This window comes from Nicotiana tabacum, chromosome 7 (assembly GCF_000715075.1).
Source record: "Nicotiana tabacum cultivar K326 chromosome 7, ASM71507v2, whole genome shotgun sequence".
In the NCBI taxonomy this organism is placed as follows: Eukaryota; Viridiplantae; Streptophyta; class Magnoliopsida; order Solanales; family Solanaceae; genus Nicotiana; species Nicotiana tabacum.
The window spans coordinates 88593407-88619601 of NC_134086.1; the positions used below are offsets into that span (position 1 = coordinate 88593407).

The following is a 26195-nucleotide window of genomic DNA, read 5'->3' on the forward strand; positions in this document are numbered from 1 at the left end:
AAACTCAAACCCAACTAAAGCCGCTCCCCAGACAATTAGACGCAGCCAATTTAGAGAGCATTTGCGTGACCAAAAAAGAAAAAGCCTATTGAGAACGAGAAACTTTCAACATTGAACAAATAATTAAACGGCAGTGGGTCTGGAATTTCAGTTGCTGATTCTTTCCTCAATCCTAGTCTTCTCCAGTTTCTTCCAAGTAAGCCTAATTTCTTTCTTTATCTTTTAGAGTGTTTATTTTGTGGTTTGTTTTTAGAAAGGAAGTTCACCCATTTGTTTAATTTATAAAATTTTCTTAGACTAAAGCTTATGAATGTCCAAGTGGAACTGATGATTTACATACTGCGGAAGTGGTGGAGTTTATAAGAAAAAAACACTTTTGCTAATATGTGAGAAAAAGTGGAATTTGTAAAGTTACTGGTTTATTCGAATTGGTAATGTACCAAATTGACTTGAAGTGTTTGTTTTTTCTTACATATTATGTTATTGTATTGGCATTTGCAACAGAGCTGCCCAAAAAATTATGCTATTTTTTCTGCTTAAGAAATTTATTGGAAGAAAATGTTTGTGTTTAATGGTGTTGTAGTTTTTGCATTTCCCGCTGAAAAAGCTAAATCCTCACATAAAAAACTAAAACGGCTGGAGTAATTCATTGCCAAATTTTATGTAATGATGGAATCGAATGTTATTTCAGTCGGGGCATTTTACTTTTGTGGCCTTGGAAGTCGCTTCCAGCTCAAAATGGGCAGACTGAGGTGGACAGGGGTTTCCCCAAAATCTATCATGCGAATTGCTGCGGTAATATTTCTGAAAACTACAGCAACATTGTTCGGTATTTTAAAGAAGTGGTAATATTGTGGCTAAACGCTTTTCTTCATTTCCAGTCATGGCGCACAGTTTCTGCAGATTCGATGATTGATAAAGGAAATGTGCGTGCACATGTTTCAGAATATCTACCCACGTTACTTCAAAGTCGCTGTAAGAGGCTTACCTTTAACTGTAACATCTGAGGATTGAACTCTTTTCTATGCATCAAACTTTGCAATTTTAAGGATTCTTCGTCATGGGCTACTTTTCATGAATTGAGCTCAACTTTGTGCCTTAGTTGTTAGTTAGGTTAATTTGGAATTGATTATGGTGTGAAACATTACATGAACTTAAACTATATTTTCTTGATGGTGCTGATTCCAGGTCACTCTATTTTTTGTTTTTTTGTTTTGATTAAAGCATATTTTATTGATGTCCTGGGAGAAATCCCCGAGTACAAGAAGTATAACAAAAGACAACAGTATGGTTCTCTATAATAGAAAGCCAATCATCTATACCTTCAGGGACTTTGTGGGTGCTCCAAAAGTTGAAGCAAAATAAAAAATAAAAAATGAAAGACAAGGCGTAAACTGTACTAAGTCATGTCCCCCTCCCCCTTTCCCACACCCACCCACCCACCCAAAATCTCTCTTCTTCTTTTCCCTTCTTTTCCCTTCAAAGTACCCATATGAATGATCGGGGTGCCGCATCCCATGTCTGCCTTTCCTTCTTCTCCTCCTGTATGTCCAATTATGTATCACACCTTTCACTGTTTTCGACATTGTTGATTGTATTTCAAACAAGTTGAACTAGAATTTTCCATTATCGAGAAAGAACTTCCACGTGCTTGGCTCATGAAAAAGAATCAAGCCCACACGTGAAGGGGTGTGTTGAAGACATAATTAAGTAAATAAAAGTGCACTCTTTATCCTTATAAAAAATAAATAAAAGCGCACTCTTTGGAACAGTGTATGATTTTAGATGAGATAATCACACACTTCAATAATATTTACAACTTAAATTTTTCTTTGCATCGTCCTCTTGTTTTATACTATGTGTTATGTGTAGTTTATTTGATTTAAAATTATTAAAGTTATAATTTTTAAAAAGATAGCACAAAGTCAGTCAATCTACTTGAGAATCGAAAAGGTGAAAGTCCCATAAGAATTAGAAGTCAGCCCATTGTGATTCTATTTAGACAAGTAGTATTTATATTATATTTATAGAGGTCAAACTTTCAATATCATGAATCTGAAGGGAGCATATTTAGAACAACTATGCTGCGCAGCTAGATTAGAGGAACTTTAAAGATGAAGAGCAATGATTTAAGAAGTAGTTCAGTTTTTTTCCCCTCAATAAAGTAAGGTTTACTAAGTGTTCAGGGCTGGTGAGCTACATTGCAATGATACCCTAATTCAGTGGAAGATACTTAGCAGGAGATAAAGAATGAGTCTTATGTCTAGTTCTTCATATCACAATTCCATGCTAGGGATAAAACCATACCACTGCAATAGGCAATAGTCCTTTCTCTGTTTATGATGTAATCATCGCATCTATGTTCTTTCCCTATCCCGGGCTAGCTTTCACACACCTTGGCTATTTCAATGTGTACTTGCTACCTCTCACCAGTACGTGTACTGTGTAACTCTGCCCACCAAGATTTAGCAAATGGGAAGTGTTTTGTGCCTCCACTGAGATTTGAACCTGAGACCTCGTGGTTTTCCTCCCACTTCATTAACTACTAGGCCATATCCTTGGGCTCCCAAGTATCCCAGTATAACCATTCTACTGCAAAGTATATGTTGCATATTTTATTGGTACCTCCCCCCCCCCCCAAACACAGTACTAGCTGACAACATCAGATTTACTTGAATCGGAGTTGAATATGTAAATGCTAAATATAGTTGTTACTGAAAACTCTGTGTTCATGCATATGCTGAATGTATGTTGAAACACCGGAACTTTGACAGAAGATGTTATTACTCTAACATGCACTATGTTCAGCCAGTTGAAAACCCAATCCATAATGTTATGTTTGACTTTGCTTTGTATATCAGCTTTGTACAGTTGCAGTTTTATTGGTAAACCTAATAGCTCTTCAACTAGGAGATTTCCGCCATCAAAGCATTTTATCCATTCCACCGGTATTCCTCCAATATATAGATAGTTACTTTTGATTTGTGTGTTTCAGCTTATTGATTGCTCTATCGTATGTACCAATTGCATCCTTCCATTTTTCAGGAGCTTGTTATTCTGCAGAACGAGATTACTATGAAATTCTAGGTGTATCTAGAGATGCTAGTCGAGATGAGATTAAGAAGGCTTTTCATGCGGTGAGGATATTATGAAATAGGGTTTAGGTGCCTTATTGATATGTTTATTTTCAGTTGAAATGAGATCTTGTCTGCTATTTTGGTGTTAAAAGCTTGTCGCTGTCAATAGCACTATTTTTTGTTTCAATATGGATCTATTTCCTTTATGGTGTTGAAATTCTACTAGTCATTTGTAGATTGTTTTCAATGAAGAGGCTGCTCATTTAATAGTTCATTTTCATTACGATAGAACAGAATCTTCTTCTTACTCCTCTCCCCCCCACCCCACCACCACAAGTCCCACATACGGAAAGGAATCTTCTTCTTCGTTTAGAGGTGGAAATTCACATTGTGCCAGTGTTTTGAGACAAGTGATTCAATATTTTTGCACTTCAAGAATTTTTTGCTTCATTTATATTGAGCATTATCTTGCTTAGATCTGTGGCATTATATCTTTTCCTTTATCCTTTCCATGCTATTTGTAATTCTCTAGTGCTTTGACTTAAAAACCTTTTGCAGCTTGCAAAAAAGTACCATCCAGATGCCAATAAGAATAATCCTTCTGCCAAGAGGAAATTTCAAGAGATAAGAGATGCATATGAGGTTTAAATATTTCTATGTTCTCCAAAAATAGTACTATGACCATGATTGAAGAATTGCTGCATTTCCTTGTACTACATTCATATGATAATTTCATGGATTGTAATCGTGAAAGGTGAATTCAGATTTTGCAAGATCCACAGAAGAAAGCACAATATGACATGGTGACATGTCTTTTCTCCTTTGGCTTGTATTTTTCAAATTATGCTATATCATGGTGTACATTTCATAACTAAGAATAAATTTTTTACTAATACAGATGAAGGAGCAACCTAGCAGCACAGAAGATATGAATTATAATTATGGGAATGGCAATGATTTTAGATATTCTTATAGCACACAATTCTCTGATTCATTTCAGAAAATTTTTTCTGAGGTATTTCCCTTTCTTTTCCTCTTCTCTGAAGTGCAGTGATTTATGGAATTTGCTTAAATGTATATGCTTCAATATCTCACAGATATTCGAAAACGAGGCTGAAAATTTGACGCAAGACATTCAGGTGGTGCCTTTTGTGATTGTGTTCCATTTGATGTTTCCCCCAATTTGAGGGACTCCAAAACTAAACCTGTTTGACTGTAATATCTTCAAATGGTAGGTGGAGCTTTCTCTCTCTTTTCCTGAAGCTGCTAAAGGATGCACAAAACATCTGTCATTTGACGCAGATGTTCCATGTGATTCTTGCCGTAAGTAAAAACTGATGTTCTCTTTCTATCCACCTGTTGTGTTTTTTGAAGCCTTTCCTTTGTGTCCGAGTTGGATGTTCCATCGTCTTCTTTTCTTTGTTTGTTATGCCATCTCTTCCCAGAAGCATGACTAGGAAGATTATGCAATTTATATTTCTTCTTGTTCTCTCTGTGTGTGTGTGTGTGCGCGCGCGCTTTGTTCTCGTTCTCTTTCTCTGTTCTCGTTACTAGATAGGTGAAGGGCGCAAAAGACTGCTAGAGTCCCAACATTCATGCTTTTATCTCTGCTAGAAATACAGTATTGTAGGGTGATGTCCTAATGGTTAAATTAGTACATTGATTACAAAGCTCACCTGGAAAGTTTGGTTAAAATTTTTGAGTAATGAGGCTACTCTATTTTCATGATAATGGTGCTTATACCTGGAGGCACTATCTCGCTTCCATCTAAAACGAAAGAAAATGATATTTAAGTCGACTTCTCAAGAGGAGAGAAGTGAAACATAACAGTATTCAATCTATTCAATATAATATGACATGGTTTAGCATGAAAAATGGAGTTACTTTGACTTTTACTTTTCCCTTTGTCCCATTATATATGACAGACTTTTCTTTTTAGTTCCACGATAAAATGGCACCCTTTCTATATTCATAAACTCTTTAACTTTAAACTTCTCATTTTTATGTAACCAAAAAAAAAAAAAAAAAATTTCAAGCTTGCCATTTTACCCTTAATGAGATGATTTATAGCCATACAAATATCTGTGGCTTGTTTTAGACCAGAAGTTCCCGAAGTCAGTCTTTCTTTCTTAAACTATGTGCCAGTCAAACACCGTTACATAAAATGGACAGAAGGAATATCTTTTTAGTGCTAGAAGAAAGTATGAAATTAATTGTCCGAGTTGTATGAAGTTGTTATACTCAACAGGGTCATGCTTACTTTGAATTGTTTTGGAATTTAAATTCTTAGTATATGGTCTATTACTTCTTTTAGAGGCATGTTATTTGTGATATAGCAACATGAAAGGTGCATCACCTCAAATGCGTGGAGTATTTTTTAATTGTTAAAAACGTAATGGGAGTAGTTGTGGTCATTGACAAAGTGAATTTTATCCCAAAATTTCCACTTTGAAATTCTTAGTTTTTCCACACATCATGATCTTAACTTTTACTCTGTTTTATCCTTTTTCTCCTTCAGATGGTAGGGGCTATCCATTGCATTCCAAGCCTAAAGTATGTCCAACTTGTCAAGGAATTGGGAGAGTAAGTACATTCAAAATTTTGAGCATTTCCTCATTTTATGAGGTTTAACTTCAGTGTTCACTTTCTTTTTTGCCTGATAATCGAGCAATGTTCAGAATCTTTATGTGTTATTAATACTCTGGGACCTATTCATCAGGTTACAATCCCTCCTTTTACAGCAACTTGCAGTACCTGTAAAGGATCTGGACGAGTTATTAAGGTCTTGATTCTGAGACAACGAACAACTCTCTGATTTGACACAAAGCTTCAAATAATCATTGCTTGGTTTCTATTAGGAACGTTGTAGGGCATGCAAAGGATCAGGAGTCGTTGAGGCCACTAAAGACGTTAAAGTAACTATACCCGGCGGTATGCATTGGTTTTTCCTTTCCAATTTAAGTGTTACCATAAGGAGTTTAGTTTATTTCTGAGCTACATCTGGTACTTCATTTTAAATTTAAAGTATTTGTGTATTCCGCTTAAAAAACTAGGTGGATGGCATACTAATTTCAAATAAATCAACTTTGTCAGTTCTTGATATTTCACATTTTCTTTTTTCTCCTCTAGGGTGGGGGGACTGTTTGGCTTGCACTAATTTTAAACTTAGACAGCCCAAGATGGTGTTTGGGCATAAATACATGTGGTAAACTCTATGGATACAAATCCCCATTTATAGAACTGTAATAGATAAGTTTATCGATTATAATAGGTGAAGAAAGTGTACAAAGTGCCAAGTCAAAAAAAGTGTACGAAGTACCAATTATATGAAAATTAAGACTATTCTGTTGCTTTTCCACAAAGGATTTGACTATATTGTCGTATTTGGTTTTCGTCATTCCATGACCTCCTTACTATGGAGAAAAGTTCTATTTTACCGGATGTCTCTGCTTGTGTTACCTGGTAAGGTCCTGAATTTAGAGTGTAGAGTTACAACACTGAACTGAGAAGATAAAGTGTAGTCAATTTAGAAAGGCTAATGGTTTTGCTAAAGGCTGATAACGAAGCTTTACCACAGAGAACAAAATTAAGATGATTGAAACAGAAGAGCGTGATGGGAGTACTATTAATTGGAAGATACTTATCAAAGTGAAAGGGAAATTCTATAATATGGTTGTGAGACCAAAAATATTATGTGGGGGTGAATGTTGAACTTTTAAGGCCTAGCATAGCCACACGAAAAGTATTGCTGAAATGTAGATGTTAAGATGATTGTGTGGTTATATAAGATTACTAGACTAGACATAACCACATCCGACAAAAGTTAAGGTAATACATGAAGACAATAAAATGAGAGAAGCTAACCTGAGATAGTTTAACCATGTTTTACGTAGACCTCCAAATCCATGGGTTCATTGATGCTTCACTATGATGATTAAGAAGGCGGGGTAGATTTAAAATCAATGAAGGTAAGTTTCAAAAGAACCCTATAATCTCTTGGTATCCATGCTGATTTAGCTAAGAACAAAATTAATGGAAAGAGATGATCCATATAGGAAATACCAATTAGTTGGGATTAATGCTTAGCTGTTGTTGTTACACTTACATTGGGTCTGGCTTATCAAAAGTCATTTTAGGGTGGTTAGAGACTTGTATGTCAATATAACAACATATGTGAGATTTAGGGAACTTCTTTAAAAAAGCCGCTAGTTTGCCTTAAAAATTAGTTGCTATTGGCATAACAATAGCCGAATGGATATAGATGATTCATATAGTTGACCACAATTAATTTGGTATTTAGGCGTAGTTGATTGATCTTATGATCATTGGACGAGTAGGAACATATTCATCTGAAACTTCTTCTGATTTTCAACTCAGTAGCAAGGTCTAACAGCATAACGTAGGATTATCGTATGATCTTCCTTTTCCTGATGGATCAGGTGTTGACTCTGGTGATACTATTCGTGTGCCGAAAGCTGGTCATGCTGGCAAGCGAGGGATGCAACCAGGCAGCCTATTTATAAAGCTAAAGGTGCATGATTCTCATCTGTCAAGTCTTGCTTCTAATATATCTTCTATATTGGGTTATCGAATGTGATTCTTTGTGATTATCTGTGACTTCAAGAATTTTTATTCATGGGTCAATCTCTATAATATTTGCATTATATATAGCAGAAATCCATTAAATTTTTGGCTCGTTGATCAATAGTCAGATATCCCTAATTGATAGCAGAAACCCACTAGATTTATTCTTTCAACACTAAGGGATTTGGAATATCAATGGGTGATGGTACAAACACCTACAAGGCTAGACATGACTAGGATCTGCTAAGGCCTGCTCATTGACAGGCAAAAAAGGCTGTTTTGGGTGGGGGTGGGGAGGGGGGGATCCTACACGTTTACTATAAGAAGAGAACGACGAAGAAGCTTTGTTATGTAATAAAGTGAGATGATATATACATAATAGTGTGTTTGCCAATGCTTTAGGTTATTTACCCTTCTCTTAAACAATATTATTTGGGTAGATAGGTCTTAAGGAAGGGTAAATAAAGGTAGAGAGAAAGGCCATTTACCTTTTATAGGTGGTCAGAAAACAAATAAAGAGGGGAAGGGGAACTTAAGGTATTCGAAAACTCTCTATGTTGGCTTTTCCAGCTCCTCAATCTTCAACAGAACTGGCTGAATTATGAAGAAAGTATATTAAGCAGTTAAGATGCACGTTGGTGGAGTAAAGGTCCATTGAATATCTGATAGTGATAAGCTGATGAATATTCTTTTAGTTGTAATTGGATCGGGAATGGAAGACCTCACATGGACTAGAGCATTGAAAAGCTATAACTAAGGAAATATATGACCTAAAGTCATGCTTTTCAAGTTCAAAAAAGCATTTTAAATTTATGATTCAGATGCAGTTTGTAGTTCAGATTAGTAACTATAATGTTCTTTTACTAAATTTCTGTTTTCGTATTCCAATTCACCAACATATTAATAGAAAAGTGTCCTCTATCACTTTGTCATTTATGTTTGCTATTTAATGTTGCCCTAGTTAAGACTGATCCTATTGGAAGTTGAGACTCTTGTAATACCTGTACTAAAGCTGTAAAGTGCCAGTGAAGTGAGGCGAGTCTTGCCTATGCTGATCTAAGCTTAAGCGCTGCATTGATCGCGCCAAGTTTCCATGTCTGTGTCACACCAGTAGACATAGTCATGTTAAGACAAATGAAGAATCTTTTGATAATCGGTTACTTGAGCATACAATTGGTTCTGTTCTGCTGTCAATTTAGATTTCCCCTTTTTCTTTAAAAACGTTTTGTCTTTGGGGTCCTTTTCGTTGGCTGGTTGAATCTGTCTTTGTGAAAACTTCATGCCTTTTGTTTTGCAGGTTGCTAAAGATCCTGTTTTTGCTAGAGATGGAGCAGACCTTTATGTGGATTATCATATCAGCTTTACAAAAGTGAGAATCACTTTCAATTTTTTCCTCCTTTTGGGCATGCTAATAAAGTATATGCTTTACCATAAACATTTGATTCGCTGTTGGTAGAAAGATATTTGGATTATTCTTCTTTATTTCTTGATAAGTTTAAACGTCTAGTTGTCTCCTTCGTTCTTCTCATGTTACTGAGGAGATATTTGACGCACTCTCTCCCTTTTTTCTTTGTGCATCTTATAAAACAAAATAAAAAAATTAAAAGTCATTACCATTATCGACAGTCTCTGAATTCTGAAACTTTCTTCAATCTTTCTCTCTTGAACAGTCCCATCACCAAATTTCATCACATTTCAGTTGGCAACCTTAGTTCCATTATCCAAAAAAATAAAAAAATAAAAATCATTAGTACCATCATCGACACCCTATGAAACTTTCCTCAATCTTTCTCTCTTGAACAGTCCCATCACCAAATTTCATCCTATTCCAGCTGGCAATGGTTAGAGATTGCTGTGTTTTCCTTTGATACTGGTTAGCAAGGTAACTGGTTGAAGATGATACCGAGCGGGTGGGTGATACTACTGGCACCTGGGAAGCAGGGATTGGATTGGGCATGGTAGATGTGTATTCTGGTGGTTTTCTTGTCGTTGTTTCTTTTTCTTTTTTAATCAGTAGTCTTCTCTTGGTTTATCCGGCTATATTTATGAGTTGGCTGATAATGGAATGTTAAAAGTTATAACCAGGGTTGTTACTGTAGAAGTAAAAGTGGGGCATATCTGATACAGAAAATAATTCAGAAACTAGAAAAATAAGCAGCTGAAGGGATCACAACGCCTATCCCTGTTCAAGCCACTATCATGCATAGTACTTGTTTCAAGGTTCATATATCTAAACTATTTTAGTTAATGGCACTCTGCTCGCATGGCTAACAAATACCAACTAACTGGTTAAAGAAAAGTTAACCAGTGAGTAAGGCGAGTATTTGTTAGACAAAAGATGTCATATGTAGCTTGCCTTCTACCTTTCTCATAAACAACATACACACAGTGTAGCTGGGGCATCATAGGAGCGTGTGTACTAGAAAAAGATGTTAGAAGTTGGTTGAATAAGCTCCAATCCTTAGATTGTAGGTTATGGATTTGCAAAATATAAAGAGAAGGGAACATCATAGAAGTTAGAACCGAAGACTAAATGCAGAAGACTTGAAATAAATGCTTAAAGCTCTTTTGTTGTTCTTCTTCTTTACATATGCTTTTGTGACTTAAAGTAGAATTATGAAATTTGGTGGTTCTTATTGAATTTTAATAGGCTATTCTTGGTGGTAAAGTTGAGGTACCAACTCTATCTGGGAAGACACAGATACAGGTATGTGTTTTATACTGGGCTTATCCATCTTTCGTCATTTTTAATGTATTTTACTTACTAGAAGTGTTGTAATGCTGTCATGGCGTTAGAATAAATGTGAAGTAAAATACTAATAGTGAATTTTGTGTCACCTTGATTTTTTTTTGAGAATGGTAACATATTATTTAATCGTAGCACAAAGGCTGTGCTAAGGCCATATATACATATATCAAAAAGAGCAAAAACCACGGCTATCTTCTATCTCCTACTACAGCGATCCTATTATATCTATCATTGAATCTACATCCTGTGCAAAATCTTCCTTACACCAAAAGTGAAACAAAAATAAGCAGTTCATCTTGATCTTCTGTAAGGAGTTGTTGTGTCCTTCAAAACATCTACTGTTTCTTTCCATCCAAATGGTCCACCATATACATCCCGGGATGGTCTTCCACCACTTTTTTTGTTTGATCAGGTCTCCAGAGAAATTCCAGCAAGCAAGTAGCTCCCTTGTACTCCTGGGCATGGCCCATGACAGTCCTTTCATGCTCAAAAATAGGTTCCATAAAGCTCTAGCAAACTGACAGTGTAAAAATAAATGGCTAGTACTTTCAGCCTCATTTCCACACAGATAACACCTTGAACACAATGGCATGCCTCTTCTCATTAGATTGTCTTGTGTTAGACAAGCATCCTTGGCTGCTAACCATACAAAGCAGGCTACTTTAGTTGGTATTTTGGCTTGCCATATTGTTTTCCAGCTCCATAACTGAGTTTGCTGGCCTTGATGGTTGAACAGTTTGTATGCTGAGTTCACTGCAAAAGAGCCACTACTATGCCTTGTCCATTTAACCCTATCCTCCTCCACTGTAGTCCCCTTGAACTGATCAAGTACATTCAAAAATTCAGTGAATCTAGGCAATTCCCAGTCATTTAGTTTTCAACTTTAGTATTCAAACTCAGAACTTTCATGTCAGTGAAAAGGTCTTTCAAAGGTCCATGTCCTAGCCAATTATCATTCCAAAAGAATGTTTTCCTCCCATTCCCTACTACAATAGAAACATTCTCAGCAAAACGAGGCCAATAAGCCCTGATGGACCTCCAGACACTAACCCCATATGTTGTTGTCACTGCTCTAGGTATCCATTGTCCCTCTAGTCCATATTTTTCAGTGGTGACCTGTCGCCATAAAGTTTGATCTTCCTTGCCAAACCTCCAAAGCCATTTCATGAGTAGGCTTTTATTATGTAGTCTCAAGTTTCTTATGCCTAAGCCCCCGGATTTCTAGCCTTGTGTCAAAACCTTCCGGTTAACCAAGTGATAGCATCCCTTCTCTTTATTTCCTTGCCAGATGAAATTCCTTCTCACAACATTAATCCTTTTCTCTATTTTTGTAGGAATAGGAAAAAGGGACATCATGTATGTGGGAAGTGCATCTAAGACACTGTTAACCAATGTTACTCTGCCCCCCAGGGATATGTACTGGCTTTTCCACTTAGCCAATCTTTTCTCACATCTTTCTAACACCCCACTCCAAATGTCTAACGACTTGTTTTTAGAACCCAATGGCATACCTAAGTAGATGAGTTACCTCCATTCTACCTACACTACTTGCCACCTTAAAACCAGTCATCCACCTATTGTTATTTGCTACCTTTATCATGTTATTTAGACCTTCCATTGCTATTAGGGACAAAAAGGGGGAAAGAGGGTCACCCTGTCTCAAATATCTATGTGAAGGTTAGAAACCTTATGGGGAACCATTGATGAGAACAAAGAACCTGACTGAGCTTATGCAGAAGAGCATCCATTTAATCCACTTTCTTCCAAAACCCATAGATTTCAGCATTTTAAGAAGAAAAACCCAGCTCACATGATCATATGCTTTCTCAATATCAAGTTTGCAAAGAATTCCAGGTGTCTTCATCTTTAGCCTTGAATCAACACATTCATTAGCCACTAGTGCTGCATCCATTATCTGTCTCCCCTTTTTGAAAGCCATCTGATGCCTATCCACTAGCTTGGAGATCACTGTTTTCAATCTTTCGGTCAAAACCTTAGAAATACTTTTGTACACAGGCACAATTAAGCTAATAGGCCTAAAATCTCTTAACTCTCGAGCTCCAGTCTTCTTTGGTATAAGGGCTATATATGATGCATTAAAGCTCTTCTCAAAAAACTCCTGTGTATGAAAATTTCTCAAGGTTTGCATAACATCTTCCTTTACAATATCCCAGCAAGAATGAAAAAATCCCATAGTATATCCGTCTGGCCTAGGTGCTTTGTTTGAAGCACATAATTTTACCCCTGCGCAAACTTCATCCTCTTCAAATGATCTTTGTAACCACTGCTTCTCACTCTCACTTATACAAAGACAATCAGCCAAAACAAACTCTGGTCTCCATTCCTCTGTTTCAGTGTAAAGTTTTTGGTAAAATGATAGAATTTCCCCTTTTATAGTCTCTGGATTCTCCATCGTCACACCATTAGCTTCTAGCTTATCAATTGCGTTATTTCTCCTGTGTGCATTTGCCATTCTATGAAAATTTTGTGTTCCTATCCCCTTGCTTGAGCCAAAGAACTCTAGATCTCTGTCTCCAAGCTATCTCCTCATTTTTTGCTATATCTTCCAGCTCCATGAACATGCTGGCCTTCTGCAAAAGTTCTATCTTCAGATAGATTTCTAGTTTCCTGTACAACATCCATTTTTACCATGGAACTTAGAAGTTGAGTTTTCCTTACTTCAAAGTTGCCATGATTTGTACCATTTCACTCTTTTAGTTTTCCTTTCAGCATCCTCAATTTGCAGGCCAGAATATAATCAGGTCTACCATGTACCTCAAAAGAAAGCCACCACGTTTTCACCATGTCACTAAAACCTGCTACCTCGAGCCACCAATTCTCGAACTTGAAATAAGACTTATGATTCTCCCAATCTCCACATTCTAACAGTAAGGGAGCATGTCAGAAGAGACTCTAGGTAATAGTGTTTGGGAAATATTCCTGAATTCATCATTCCATTCCGTAGAGAATAGAAACCTGTCTATCCTTGAAAAAGCTTGCTGATTGTCACCCTTTGCCCAAGTAAAACTTCCTTCCGATAAGAGGAGGATCCACCACTTCCATGTCATTAATGAAATCAGAGAACTCTATCATGGATCTTGTCATTCTCCTACAATTTCTCCTCTCATTTACAAATCTAGTTGTGTTAAAATCCCCGCATATTACCCAGGGACCATCAAAAAGTCCCCTAGTATCTGCAATTTCCATCCACATAAGCTGTCTTTCCACCATGTTGCAAGGTGCATATACCTCTGTGAGGTGCCATGAGAACTCCTCTGTCATCGAGCTGAATCTACAAGTAACTGTGAATATTCCAGTGGTGATCAGCTCTCCTCTCCATGCCCTATTATCCCATAAAATAAGAATTCCCCCACTTCTCCCATTTGATTGCAAGCAACCAAACTCTACCCTTCTATTGGTCCATATGTGCTTGACTAATGGTTCAATATTTCCCTCTAACTTAGTTTCTTGAAAGCAATAAATGTCTGCTTTCCACCTTTGTATCAAACTGTTCACTAACCTTCTCTTTTCCCTTCTATTCAATCCCCAAACATTCCACGAGATAATTTTTATCTTCTTGGTTCACTTCTGGAAATTGACCTCCACCTTGCTCTTTTCCCCTCATCTTTGTACGTCACATTGAAAACCAGTTTTTCCACTTCCTTTGCCCCCTTTTGTTTTGGAATACCACAGTTGGCAGTAGGAGTTTCTGTCATCTCCTCCTTCATTTTGGCATCTAAATTCATAAAAAGAGATAGAGCCTCCCCTTCACAGCCTTTGAACACTACCCCATATTCCTTGCTCAGTCTCAATATATTCTTATGTACCCATAAAGTTGCCTCCATTTCAGCTTCTTGGAATTGAACTTGAATTGGGTCAACATCTTCTATCTCCCATGCATCTGCACCTCTATATTCAATTAACTGTTGTTGATTCAGATTTTCGAGTATTTGAACCTCCCCCCAATTTCCCCCTCTTGCATGTCATGATCTGTGTGACTTCCATCATATTCCAATTGAGATAATAACGGTTGAGCAGCCGCTGATTTTTCAATTTGCTCTATCAGATACACCTCCCTATGTTTACACGCTTCTATCTCTAGGAATAGAAGGTCGGGTCGCTCCATTTGTTGGGGTAAATTAGAATCCCTATTCAGTTCCTCACTTATAACATCGAGCCCAAAATTTTGAGGTACATAAGTTTTAGGTCTTGCTAGATTGGCCCCACAGCTATCCATAATAGAACTTGGGCTTTTTTCATCAGCCAATTTTCTGGAATCTGGATCTTTTATCTTTTGTAAAGTCTTGGGCTTCTCCTGAGTTCGGCCCACTTTAGTATTTGCCCTAATCTCGTTAGAACAATTCCCCCGCTCAAGGGCACGTGGGATACAACTGTCAACTTTTGAATTAAAGGGCCCTGTTACTGAGCCCACGTGCCTAGATCTCTCTTTTATGAAAATAGGGCCTGTAACTATATCATCACAGAACTTAGGCCGTACTTCAACTACTGCCTCTTCTTGGAAAACTTTAACGGTCGTTGGAATTTCAGTCCACAATGGCAAGGAAAAAAGCATTCCTCCTTCTTCTACTTCTACGATTCTAGGGATCTTTTCAGCCGGTCCCTTAACTTTGATACGAGCCCACCTCATGTGATTTCGCAGCTGCGTCTCTTCCTCCGTCTCAATCCAGCCACCACATTTTTCTCCGATAGCTTTCATGATTTCTGATGACCATAGATGTAATGGGAGTCCGAGAATCCTCACCCAGATCCAGTCGAATTTTGTTTCAGAAGGATAACAAACTGCTGTAGGGGACCACCAGCTCAGCAATAGAGTAGCATTCTTCCATCTCTAGGTTTCTCCATAGTTTGCTCCGCCATCCTTCTGGTTGGGAATTCGAAAAGAAATTGTAGTCCATTTAGTTCATAGACTCCAACAGCATTACTCCACTTATTGTTTACCCATCTTCAAACCTCTGTGCGTGAGGGAATTAAATATAGTTCTTTCGAGAACTTGCCGACGATGCACCTATTCAAAAGACTTTTGTCTGTTGGCATTGAAGCAGCGATCTTGATAGGGCTGCTTTCTGGTTGAATAACTCTGATGTTGGCATTTGATTCTGATCATTTGGTTGAGTGTAGAGTATGAGCAAAATCATTATGTAATTTTGGAACCTCTGCTGCTCTTGTAAAGCGAAAGTTTCTGTGAATGAACCTTTCTATTTTAGAGGCTATCTCTCCCCACCCTGCATTTAATTCAACTTCAGGTAGAATAATAACTGCTCTGCTTTCCCCATGTACAGAAACAATACTAATAAATCTCACGTAGCTGTTGTGTTTTTGTGAGCAATAAAAGTTGAATAAATGATCCCTGGTCCTCCACCTATTAGAGACATTACCCCTTCTTTTAGAAGCTTTATGCAATAAATCACATAACCACAAAAGAATTTTCCTGCTGGAAGTCATTCTTCTCATCAGGTTTCTCGTGCGCTCAACCCATTCAAACCACAATTCTCCATCCATATGCTTTTCAGTTATATCATAAGATTTACACCCCCTCTGTAAAGTATATTCTATTCTCCATAATGAAGTTGCGTAAACCAAGTTTTTAAGCAATCACGTAAATGATTGGTATAAAACACAGTCCCTCCGCTGCCGTAGTCGCCGGAAAGAAAAGTATGAGTCGGAGAAAGTTTTTCAAAAAAGATCTTAACTAAAAGAAAAACGGAAAAAAGTTCTAAACAGAGATCACAGTGGGTGAAAACTGAGCTTCAGGGACAGATGAAAGGATTCCGATGAGATGAAACTTAATAACTTCTTTTAAGATATCACAAGTGCATGAAAAAAAGGTTTGGTCAGATGCACCGCAACAAATCGTAGAAGTTGTGTTATTGCGTATTGGCATGTTTAAATGCCTAAAGGACAAGATAGCATAAAGGAAGAATCGGAAAGAGTTGTGTGGAAGATATAAGACACAATTTAGTTTTTGGTTTCAGAGAGGGACCCCTTTGGCATATTTGTGGCATTGAATGCGTCTGTTTAAACTTTATTCTTCCATTTCAGTTGTTTTTTCAAATTTGACTGAATGGCAGTGATTTTGCTTATCCTTTGCTTATTTGTGTTGAGATAGTCATCTATTCCATGGTTCTGTGATTCTATTTAAATTGGTTTTTAAAAATTTTTCTTCAATTGTTATTGATAAAAAAGGGTAGCCCGATGCACGAAGCATCCCGCATTGACGCAGGGTCCCGAGGATGGGCTGCACAGCCTACCCTAATGCATGCGACAATGGCTGATTCCACGGTCAAACCTGTGACCTATAGGTCACACAGAGACAACTTCACCATTGCTCTAAGGATCCCCATCCAATTATAATTAAAAAAAATTCAAGTGCGCTGTCTTTGTGAACTATCTGTAGTGTAAGATACGAAGTAAAGTTTTTCAATTCCTCGTCTAGAGGTTCAACTGTTTTTGGCTCCAAATATGAAGTGGAGTCTGGGGAAAGAGCGCTTTGAGAACTCTAAGGGTAATATTTTTGCAAAAGACAAAACTAGCACCAATTCTCCCAAAATACGGACTATTTTATCCACCTGTAGTTCTCTGAAAATGAAGGCCATTCTCGTTGGAAAAAAAGTGTCTTCTAATCCAGACTAAAGAGGGGAGATGAGAACTGAAGCTACTTGAATGCTCATAAACAAGCAAGGAATTGGCTTCGGGATCGAACATCAATTGCAACGATTTGATAAAAAGAGATTTCCGTCGCTTCTGTCATGCATTTCCAGTTGCTGAAGTTGCTTTACTGTTTCATATGTTGCCTGATAAAATCATCATCAGTCAAGTGCTTACTCCGTGGTGTTTTTCTTCCATTTATTTTATTTTCATTGTTTTGTTTCATTTCATGTGCTACGACCGCTGTATTTCTCCCTTTTTGACTTTCATTTTTACCAATACTTGCTGCTGTTTTCTATTTCTGGTCCTTTTAGATACCCAGGGGGGTTCAGCCTGGACAATTTATGGTACTACGAGGCAAAGGTATCATAGCTTAAGTCAGAGTGACTTCTAATCTATTTGATATGCTTCCTTCTGAGTGATCAGTCTTGTTGTCTGTCATACTTAGGTTTGCCAAAGAGTGGGTTTCTGGTGAACCATGGAGATCAATATGTGAGGTTCCGCATTGACTTTCCGACGTATGTTTTCTCTCTCACATTTCCAGATCACCTTTATCCCAAATGATTACAGTTCATTAGACTCTTTAGAGGGGGGTAGGGGGGATGCGTAGGGGTAGGGAATTGATGATCTTAACAATTGCGTTGCTTGGAGGAAATAACAAATGTCTTTAATGGGTTTCTTAAGCTATTAAACTCAAGGATGCTACCTGAGCTGATTTATATTGAGTCAAGCACCAAAATTAGCTAATCCTGCATCCTCATGGGAAAAAAGAGCAGGAAGAAATGATAAGTGACTTCAAAAAGGATCTGCGATCTGATGTACAAGAACAATTTGTACTAACTCATACAACCTTTTAATTCATCGGAAGGGCGTGCTCATAAAGGTAATAAGTAATTTTTTATGGGGATCCTGAACATTCCCAAGGTAATTGCACCATTAATATCTTTGAGAGATTCCTTTGTGAAGTGTTGAACAGCTAATCTTTATTCAAAATGCTGCAGATGTTTAGAGATTGGGGATAGTAGGGATGACACCTCTGAGCATTAAACAAAGTGGTGTTTAAAAGAGTGAAATGGTCACTAATGTGTAAAATGAGAGGATGATAGCCCCATTCTTAGAACCAGTGAGTTGAGTCAATCCTTGATCTGAGCTGGTCAGATAACTTGTATCACTAAATGAACCATAAACTAGCAATATCTATTGTCACGTATGAAAGTGTCTGGGTAGTCAAATTGGACATTGAATGCATCTACAGATTTATAATCACCTGCTCTTTCCTTTATTATTATTATTACTAGGTTTAGGGTATGCGTGTATCCATATCAATAAATACATAATTTTAAAAATATCACGCAAGTATTATAATGTTTAAATTATATAAACTTACAAAATAAAAGTTAAAAAAAAAATTCCTGAAATGATAATTGTTTCCATGTTGCTATCTCAAAAAATGAAGAATCTTTTGACCAAAAAAAATATGAAGAATCTTATCTCATAAAAATTTACAAATGTCTTATTGATTTATGAGGACTTATGATGAAATATCTTATGAAAATTATTGTTATTTATCTGACCTAATACCGAACACAAAACATAAAAATACGTTTATCATAATTCTTATAGATTTGTCAAATAACATATATTAATTTTTTTTTTAAGTCTTTTAAAAATTTGAGAATGAAAAGGTTGGCAATATACATCCTACATGATTGGTAATGACAATGTAAAGTTTTAACAAATGACTAATCTTGAATTAATTTTAATACAAATAACTTAATATAAAAGAAGTATATAACCATTGTCATTTTTGACCGAATGCAAGAAAGAAAGAAAAATGAAATGACAACTCATTTATAATACATGTTGTCTTCTACTATTTTATCCTTATTGCTTCAAATCTATATTTTTACCGATTTGACTTTTAAATTTATACTATAATCGATTCTGCTTTAGTTTTTATTTCTCTCACCGCTAGTGCGCTTGTTATGAAAATAAATTAATGTACCTTAAGAGTTTTTTAACTTGTCAAATAATTTTACTTATATGATAATTTTGGAAAAAAAATTGAATTGAATTCTTTTGCTAATTAATTAATTCAAAGATTTAATTATTTGCTCTCAATATTAATGAAGTAACTTAGTCTTTCTGATAATTCAACTCCTTAAGAATATTCAATAGTAATTATAACTTTATGCAATAAGAATTCTATTTTCAATAAACAAATCATATGTAAGCTTTGGATCTTTTGTGTTATTAAGATCATTGTGTTTTTGACTTGTATAACTTAGCTAACTTATAGTAGTTTCTAACATTTATATAAGGTACAACTCTTAATTGATTTTGAAGGACTAAATATTAGGATTTTCTACCTAGTTCAATAAGGAAAAGTTAAATAAGCAAAATTTTAATTGATTTTAAAGTCCTAAAATTTAGGATTGTAATTTAAATTACAATTCCGATAGACCCTCGGCTTAAGGAAGGACGACAAAGGAGCAATAACAATAACAACAAATAGATTATTATTACTATTATTATCATTATTCTTATTAATTAATTTATTTATTTTGCTTTTTTTGGCAAAATTGTTATTTGAATTTGAACCAACCTGGTGTCAGTAGTAGCTAGGTGCTGGTAATATCGAGGTATTGATAGATATGAGTTGAGGTATACCTCCACTGTAGCCCTCATTATAGAATTAGGCATTAGTTGTCTACTTGAATGTGTCACGACCCGGATTTCCCACCCTTGGGAGTCGTGATGGCGCCTACTCGTAGAAGCTAGGCAAGCCACGAAATTTAGAAATTTTAACTCTTTCATTTTAATCCTTTTAACAACTTGTAATAACAAGTGATCAACATTTAAATAATAGCGAAAGATGAAATTAAGCGGAAGACTTAGACTAATATAATATCAAAATCAATACGAAAATGCCAACATGCGTCTCTACCCAGAAACGGTGTCACAATATTCACGGAATGTCTATGAATACTACATACATATGTCTGAAAAAGGAAATACAGTCTGTCTCGGATACAAATGAAAACAGAACATATAAGTAGATAGAAGAGACGTCGGGCCTGCGGACGCCTGCAGGACTACCTCGGGGTCTCTGGATGGACTGAAGGCGGGCTCCCCAAGTGCTACTGTCCCAGTGCTGCTCCGGTATCTTCACAAAGTGCAGAGTGTAGCATCAGCACAACCGACCTCATGTGCTGGTAAGTGCCTGGCCTAACCCCGGTGAGGTAGTGACGAGGCTAGGACCAGACTCAAGATAAACCTGTGCAATTATATAATATACAACGGAAAAATAAACAGGAATAAGCAGTTTAAATGGGAGGGGGTACATGCTTCGGGGAACATATCAAATCTAACAGAAACTTAAGAGAAATATGAGAGGACAGTTCAAAATCTATAGCAAAACCATAATAATACTGTTGCGGTGCGCAACCCGATCCCTTATCATTTAACACTGTTGCGACGTGCAACCCGATCCAATATAATATTTGTTGCGGCGTGCAACCCGATCTAACATAACATGGTTGCGGCGTGCAACCCGATCCCTATGTAATATTGTTGCGACATGCAACCCGATCCATATATAATAATGTTGCGGCGTGCAACCCGATCCATATATAATAATGTTGCGGCGCGCAACCCGTTCCAAATACACAATCAACAATAATCATAACAGCAGTCCCAGCAAGGGACCAATAACGAACCACACTATCCCGGCAAGGGAATCGACAGCATAATTAAATACATCCCAGCAAAGGAGAAACAACTATAACCAATCTTAATCCAACATCTAACCATTTCAGCTATCACCAATACTCAAACTTAGTAATTTCCACGTAAACAAACTTAATCCTTGCTCAATATCGAGAATCATCAATTAAAGCATCCGTAATATTATTTAAGAACCCAACAAGTTGCAATTTAAGACTCACGGTCATGCTTGACACCAATGTATAGATACTCATCACCATGCCTATATGTCGTACTCAACAACAAGCAAATAGCAAATAGGACTCAACTCTTAATCCCTCAGCTAAGGTTAGACCGAACACTTACCTCAAACTTCCACGACCAACTCAAGCCTCAAACACCGCCTTTCCTTTCGAATTCGGCTCCAAATCAATTGTATCTAGACATAATCGACTTAATAACATCAATAAATGCTAAACAATCCAATTCCAATACTTAATTATAGCTTTCTAATCATTCTTCCCAAAAATCCAAAAATTGACCCCGGGCCCGCTTGGTCAAAACACGAGGTTCAGACAAAAACCCGATCACCCATTCACCCACGAGCCCGAATATATAATTAGTTCCAAAATTCGACCCCAAAACGAGGTATAAATCACAATTAATCAAAAAGCCCTAACTCTACCCAAATCCCTAATTTTCTACCCTTAAGAACATGATTTAAGCCTAGAAATCGAATGGGTGTTAATGGAAATTGAAGAAAATGAGTCTAAGATTACATACCTATGAATTGGTGGTGAAATCCCCTTTCAAAAATAGCCCAATTTGGAGTTGAAAAGAAGAAGTTATGAAATTTTGAAGAAATCCCGTAATGGCTACTGTTTTAAGTGCTGGGCGACAGTGTTCATCGCGTTCGCGAGAACATTGTTGCGATCGCGAAGAGCTGCCAGTAAGTGGACTTATGCGATCGCGATTTCCTCTACGCGTTCGCGAAGGGTAAGCCTCCCTGACCTTCGCGGTCGCGGACAGCATTACGCGTTCGCGTAGAAGAAATGACAAGTCCCCAGCCCACCTCCAGTTTACACTACGCGTTTGCATCACACAGGTCGCGTTCGCGATGAGCAACCCCCCAGTGCTCCGCGTTCGCGACTGTGGCTTCGCGTTCGCGAAGAACAAATCCACCCCTGTCCCCATTTCCCTTTCGCAATCGCGAGTGTTACTACGCGATCTCGATGCACAAAAGATCTGTGCACCTGCAGCAGCAATTCTGCAACTTTTCCCAAGTTCAAAACCTTCCGAAACACATCCGAAACACACCCGAGCCCTCGGGGCTCCTAACCAAACATACGTACTAACTCAACAACATCAAACGAACTTATCCGTGCGATCAAATCACCAAATAACATCATTTACAATGAATTAAACCTCAAAATCAATGAGAACTTCTTAAAACTTCAAATTTTGCAATTTAGGTCCGAACCACGTCAAATGACATCCGTTTTTCACCAAATTCTATAGAATCGTCTTAAATCATATATAAGACCTGTGCCGGGCGCCGGAACCAAAATACGGGCCCGATACCAACATGTTCTAATCGAAATTCATTTCAAATTCCTTTAAACAATTTCAGAAAATAATTTTCTTTAAAAATTCATTTTTCGGGCTTGGGACCTCGGAATTCGATTCCGGACATACTCCTAAGTCCCATATTTTCCTACGGACCCTTCGGGACCGTCATATTACGGGTTCGGGTCCGTTTACCCAAAACATTGACCGAAGTCAAATTAATTCATTTTACAGTTAAAACTTATCATTTTTCACAGATTTTCGTATTTAAGCTTTCTGGCTACGCGCCCGGACTGCGCACGCAAATCGAGGTGACGCTAAATGAGGTTTTCAAGGCCTCAGAACACAGAATTTAATTTAAAAGCAAGTGATGACCCAAAAATGGTTTTGCATGTAATATTCTTTCTTTTAATGAATGTCCAAAGTCAGGATTTCCATCATGGCTCAATCAGGTGTAAAATATCATTATCATCCCTTTTCCTAATGTATCGACATCTATCTTAAATATTGTTGTAAAGCTGCTTTAAACTTATTTATCACTTTCTCCCTTACAAAAATTTAGAAGAAATAAATGTACGACCTCTAGTTGAAAAAAGGAAGGAACATAAGAGTGAACTTTTGTTTACTGAGGAAAAAGCTGCCACCTCTAGTTGAAAGAACAGAGTCACCTCTCCAAAGCCTGAAAAGGGAAGATATTAAAATGAACTCTTATTTTTTCCGGACCCAGTAAGATCTGCCTATGTTATAGCTGCAATTCAAGCTCATGACACGTATTGCCCGCTTTGGTCCAGCAAACTTCATGGATTTGTCCGTTGGGCTACCCCACATCGACCGGAAAGCACGCTTACCATGAGAACTTATGCTTTGTCTTACTCTTATATAGCACATAATTTTCTTCTTCCTTTTTGATATGAGATTTGTATAATGTGTCATATTCACCTCTCCTTTCGGAAGCTTGCTACTGATAAGTCTATCTTTTCTTCTCTTTGATCCACCCTCTCTCATGGGTGTCACATACACCCCCTTGGGAGCTTAGCATGCTCGCTGAGGTTTGCCCCACAATCATACCAAATTCGACTCTGGTACCATAAGCTCGTATATCATGTGAACTCGTGTTGTCTTATATAACATTTCACTCTCCTCTACCTTTTCGGTGTGAGGTTTGCCCAAGGTGTCTTATGTACTCCTTGAACAGAAGCGTAGGAGCCTGTCAATCCTTCTTCTTGACCCATCCTAGTCAGCTTGCCCCTCAACATGGGCATCACAGTTTGTTAGTGCTTTTGCTAGTTTGCTCACACTATCCAAAATATGTGACTTAGCTTGACTTGCGTGGTTGTTACGGTTAGAATGTTATAATTGATTATTACGCAGTGTGTTAGAGAAGTACTTAAATGATTGTTCGCAGAGTGGAAATGTGAAGTAAGTTAGTTGAGAATATGTATATTAATATTATAGTTTGAATTGTTAAGAAAGTTTTCCATTTAAAGAAAGAGATTAAAAATTAAGGGATGAATAAGCAAGGAAAGCGAAGTAGGTCAAGTATTATGGGAAAGGAGTATCTTATCAGATGAAATGCTTCTGACCAGACAGTTTTCATTTATTTCTCTATTTTTCTGTTGCTCATCTGGAACTTCCGCAAGAGTTTGCTGCACGGACATAAATTCAAGGATGCTTTTTAGCTTGGTTATCATTGTTTTTTTGTTTGTAGAGTGTTGAATGAACGGCAGCGTACTATAATGGAAGAATTTGCACAGGAGGAAATTGTTAATGGAGATTACACGGATGGAGAAGTAAATTTGTAAGTTTCCCGTTTCTTTTAATTTGTTTGTAACTTAAAATTTAAGAACTGGAAATTTTGTGCTATCTTTGATGCATGTGGATATTTCTATATGATTTTGAGTTGTTCACCTCAATACATACTCTTAAAAGTCAATTGAAATGAGTTTTATTAAGTTATTTTTCTAGCCAAAAAAAGACATAGATAATGGGGTATAGCTTTCTCTCCCATTATTATACTATACAGTAGATACATGATCGAAATTAGTTGATAGGCAACACTGAATGCTGTGACCTGCCGATTTCTGCTACTCATTGAACTTCGCTAACTACATCAGGTTAGGATAGCTCTTCCTTTTTTCTTTCTTGAGGGTGTGGGGGTTGGTTTTTTGGGGGGGGGGGGGTCTCTGAGTTCAAGAAATGTCCACATATGCTCTCTTATCATGAATGTTTATACTTTCTGTATGAATACTGGAGCGTTGTCACATTATTATCTAACGGGCATAGTGCTTTAGTATTTCTTTTGCTGAATAGTCTACGTCTATAGCCACCATTCTGAATGTGGTGAACATTCTGGTAATGGATAACAGGCTTTACCAGCAGCTCTCTACTGGTTGAACTTACAGGTGGCAGCAGTTGTTTGAACATGTATCGAGCCCGAAGTTTGTGGTTGAAATATCGCTCTTTATATCGGTTCTTCTGTTATTAGCCAAAACAACCTGATTGGAGGTGTCAGCTGTCTCCGGCAGATGGTTGATATGCTACAAGAATCCATGGTGCAGCTGCTACCTGCTATTAACATCATATTGACACCAGAGTTTACTAGTCTCTGTTTTTCAATCAGATCTGGAGAGAACTTCCCACAATGGAATGAAGGTTACCAAGTGTCTCCCATTGTGGAGCAATATCACCTACACATTGTAGGGCTAATTATTTTTCACTTCACGCGGAGAGGTCAGATTGCATAGTGTTTAACATGCCTTTATAGTTCTCAATAAAAAAGAAAGTGCCTATTTTATCCAAGGCCTTTGAAGAGACGGTTGATTATCGACATATGGTTACAAGAATCCCCTGTATTTCTACATATATATATATATATAAAGGGCAGTCCGGTGCAAAAAGCATCCCGCATTCACGCAGGGTGGGGAAGGGCCGCACCAAGGGTGTGATGTAGACAACCTACCTTAACGCCTTGCATTAGTGGCTGCAAATTTTAGCACTGTATTCCTTTGTCCCTTATTTTTCTTTGGACATAGCAAAGTTCCAGTGGTAGTCTAAACGTGTATATGTTTGTTGTGGAAGCGCTGTGGAGAGAAGGAAAAGCTCATAGGATTCTCCTACCTTTATCTTGAGCAATAAATAATTCACATTATTGTTTGGACGCTGTTATTCTCTCTCTCTAACTAACTAACTAACTAACTAAAAAGAAAATCATAGTTAAGCTCATTACCATGATCTTATGTTAATTATTATCGTCTGCTGTACTTTCTAGTCTGTATCCGTTAGCACATTTGTGGTGCTTTTGTGAATTATATACACTAATGAAAAAACACAGTTTTTTCTGTTTCTTTGTCTTGAATCTCGATACTTTTGCTTTAAGCAGGTACAAGTCTTTTCTTAAGCAAATAAGGTTATCCTGACGCCTTATGAAGGGATTTCCCCCCATTAATCTTAATTAAGGATGTTTCCGTTTTACTGTGTATGCTATTGCCAAATGCACAAAGCAGCGAGTCCCAGTCTCCATTTGGCATAAAAGTTTGTTAAAAGAAAGTGGGATCAGCTCAGTGCTAAATCCTCTAGTTTTTGCTTCTGCTATAAGTAGTGTTGGGGAATTAGTGAAAGGTGAAGGAAATTGTTAGGCCAAAAGCAAAGAGAGCGAAGGAGAAAAGATTGACATCCTTGCTTGCGATACTGGATACAATGGAAAGCTAGTTATGCATGAATGTGGGTCATGGTTTCACTAAAGTTATATATTTATGTTTTTCTTTTTCTTTTGAAGGCTACATAACTGTATTTCTAAAATAAAAATCATAAAACTTTCATTAACTCACACAAAAATCACATTTGCTGGA

At 37.2% G+C, this 26195-nt stretch overlaps 1 protein-coding gene across 3 annotated transcripts; it reads left to right on the top strand.

Annotated features, from left to right (window-relative positions):
- On the top strand, positions 1-25495 carry LOC107785638 (chaperone protein dnaJ 1, mitochondrial). Of its 3 annotated transcripts, none has more exons than XM_016606985.2 (20): positions 1-196; positions 692-795; positions 882-975; positions 2862-2948; positions 3046-3137; positions 3636-3719; positions 3842-3880; positions 3976-4092; positions 4175-4216; positions 4313-4400; positions 5596-5660; positions 5797-5859; positions 5936-6008; positions 7517-7608; positions 8959-9030; positions 10312-10368; positions 17391-17439; positions 17525-17594; positions 24056-24145; positions 24714-25495. In XM_016606985.2, exons 2-20 carry the CDS (start codon positions 739-741, stop codon positions 24739-24741), a joined length of 1359 nt encoding a protein of 452 aa, XP_016462471.1. In that variant the 5' UTR covers positions 1-196; positions 692-738; the 3' UTR covers positions 24742-25495. The 3 variants fall into 3 exon arrangements, with proteins under 3 accessions (XP_016462471.1, XP_016462470.1, XP_075113466.1); XM_016606984.2 differs by having other exon boundaries at positions 24750-25495; XM_075257365.1 differs by lacking the exons at positions 2862-2948; positions 3046-3137 and having other exon boundaries at positions 24750-25495.
- Positions 25496-26195: the final 700 nt, after the last annotated feature.

Coding starts and splice junctions, on each gene's coding strand:
- LOC107785638 (XM_016606984.2), top strand. CDS start 739: ATGGGCAGACTGAGGTGGACAGGGGTTTCCCCAAAATCTATCATGCGA. Junction 4,093..4,174: donor TTCAGAAAATTTTTTCTGAG/GTATTTCCCTTT, acceptor AATATCTCACAG/ATATTCGAAAACGAGGCTGA. Junction 9,031..10,311: donor ATCATATCAGCTTTACAAAA/GTGAGAATCACT, acceptor GAATTTTAATAG/GCTATTCTTGGTGGTAAAGT.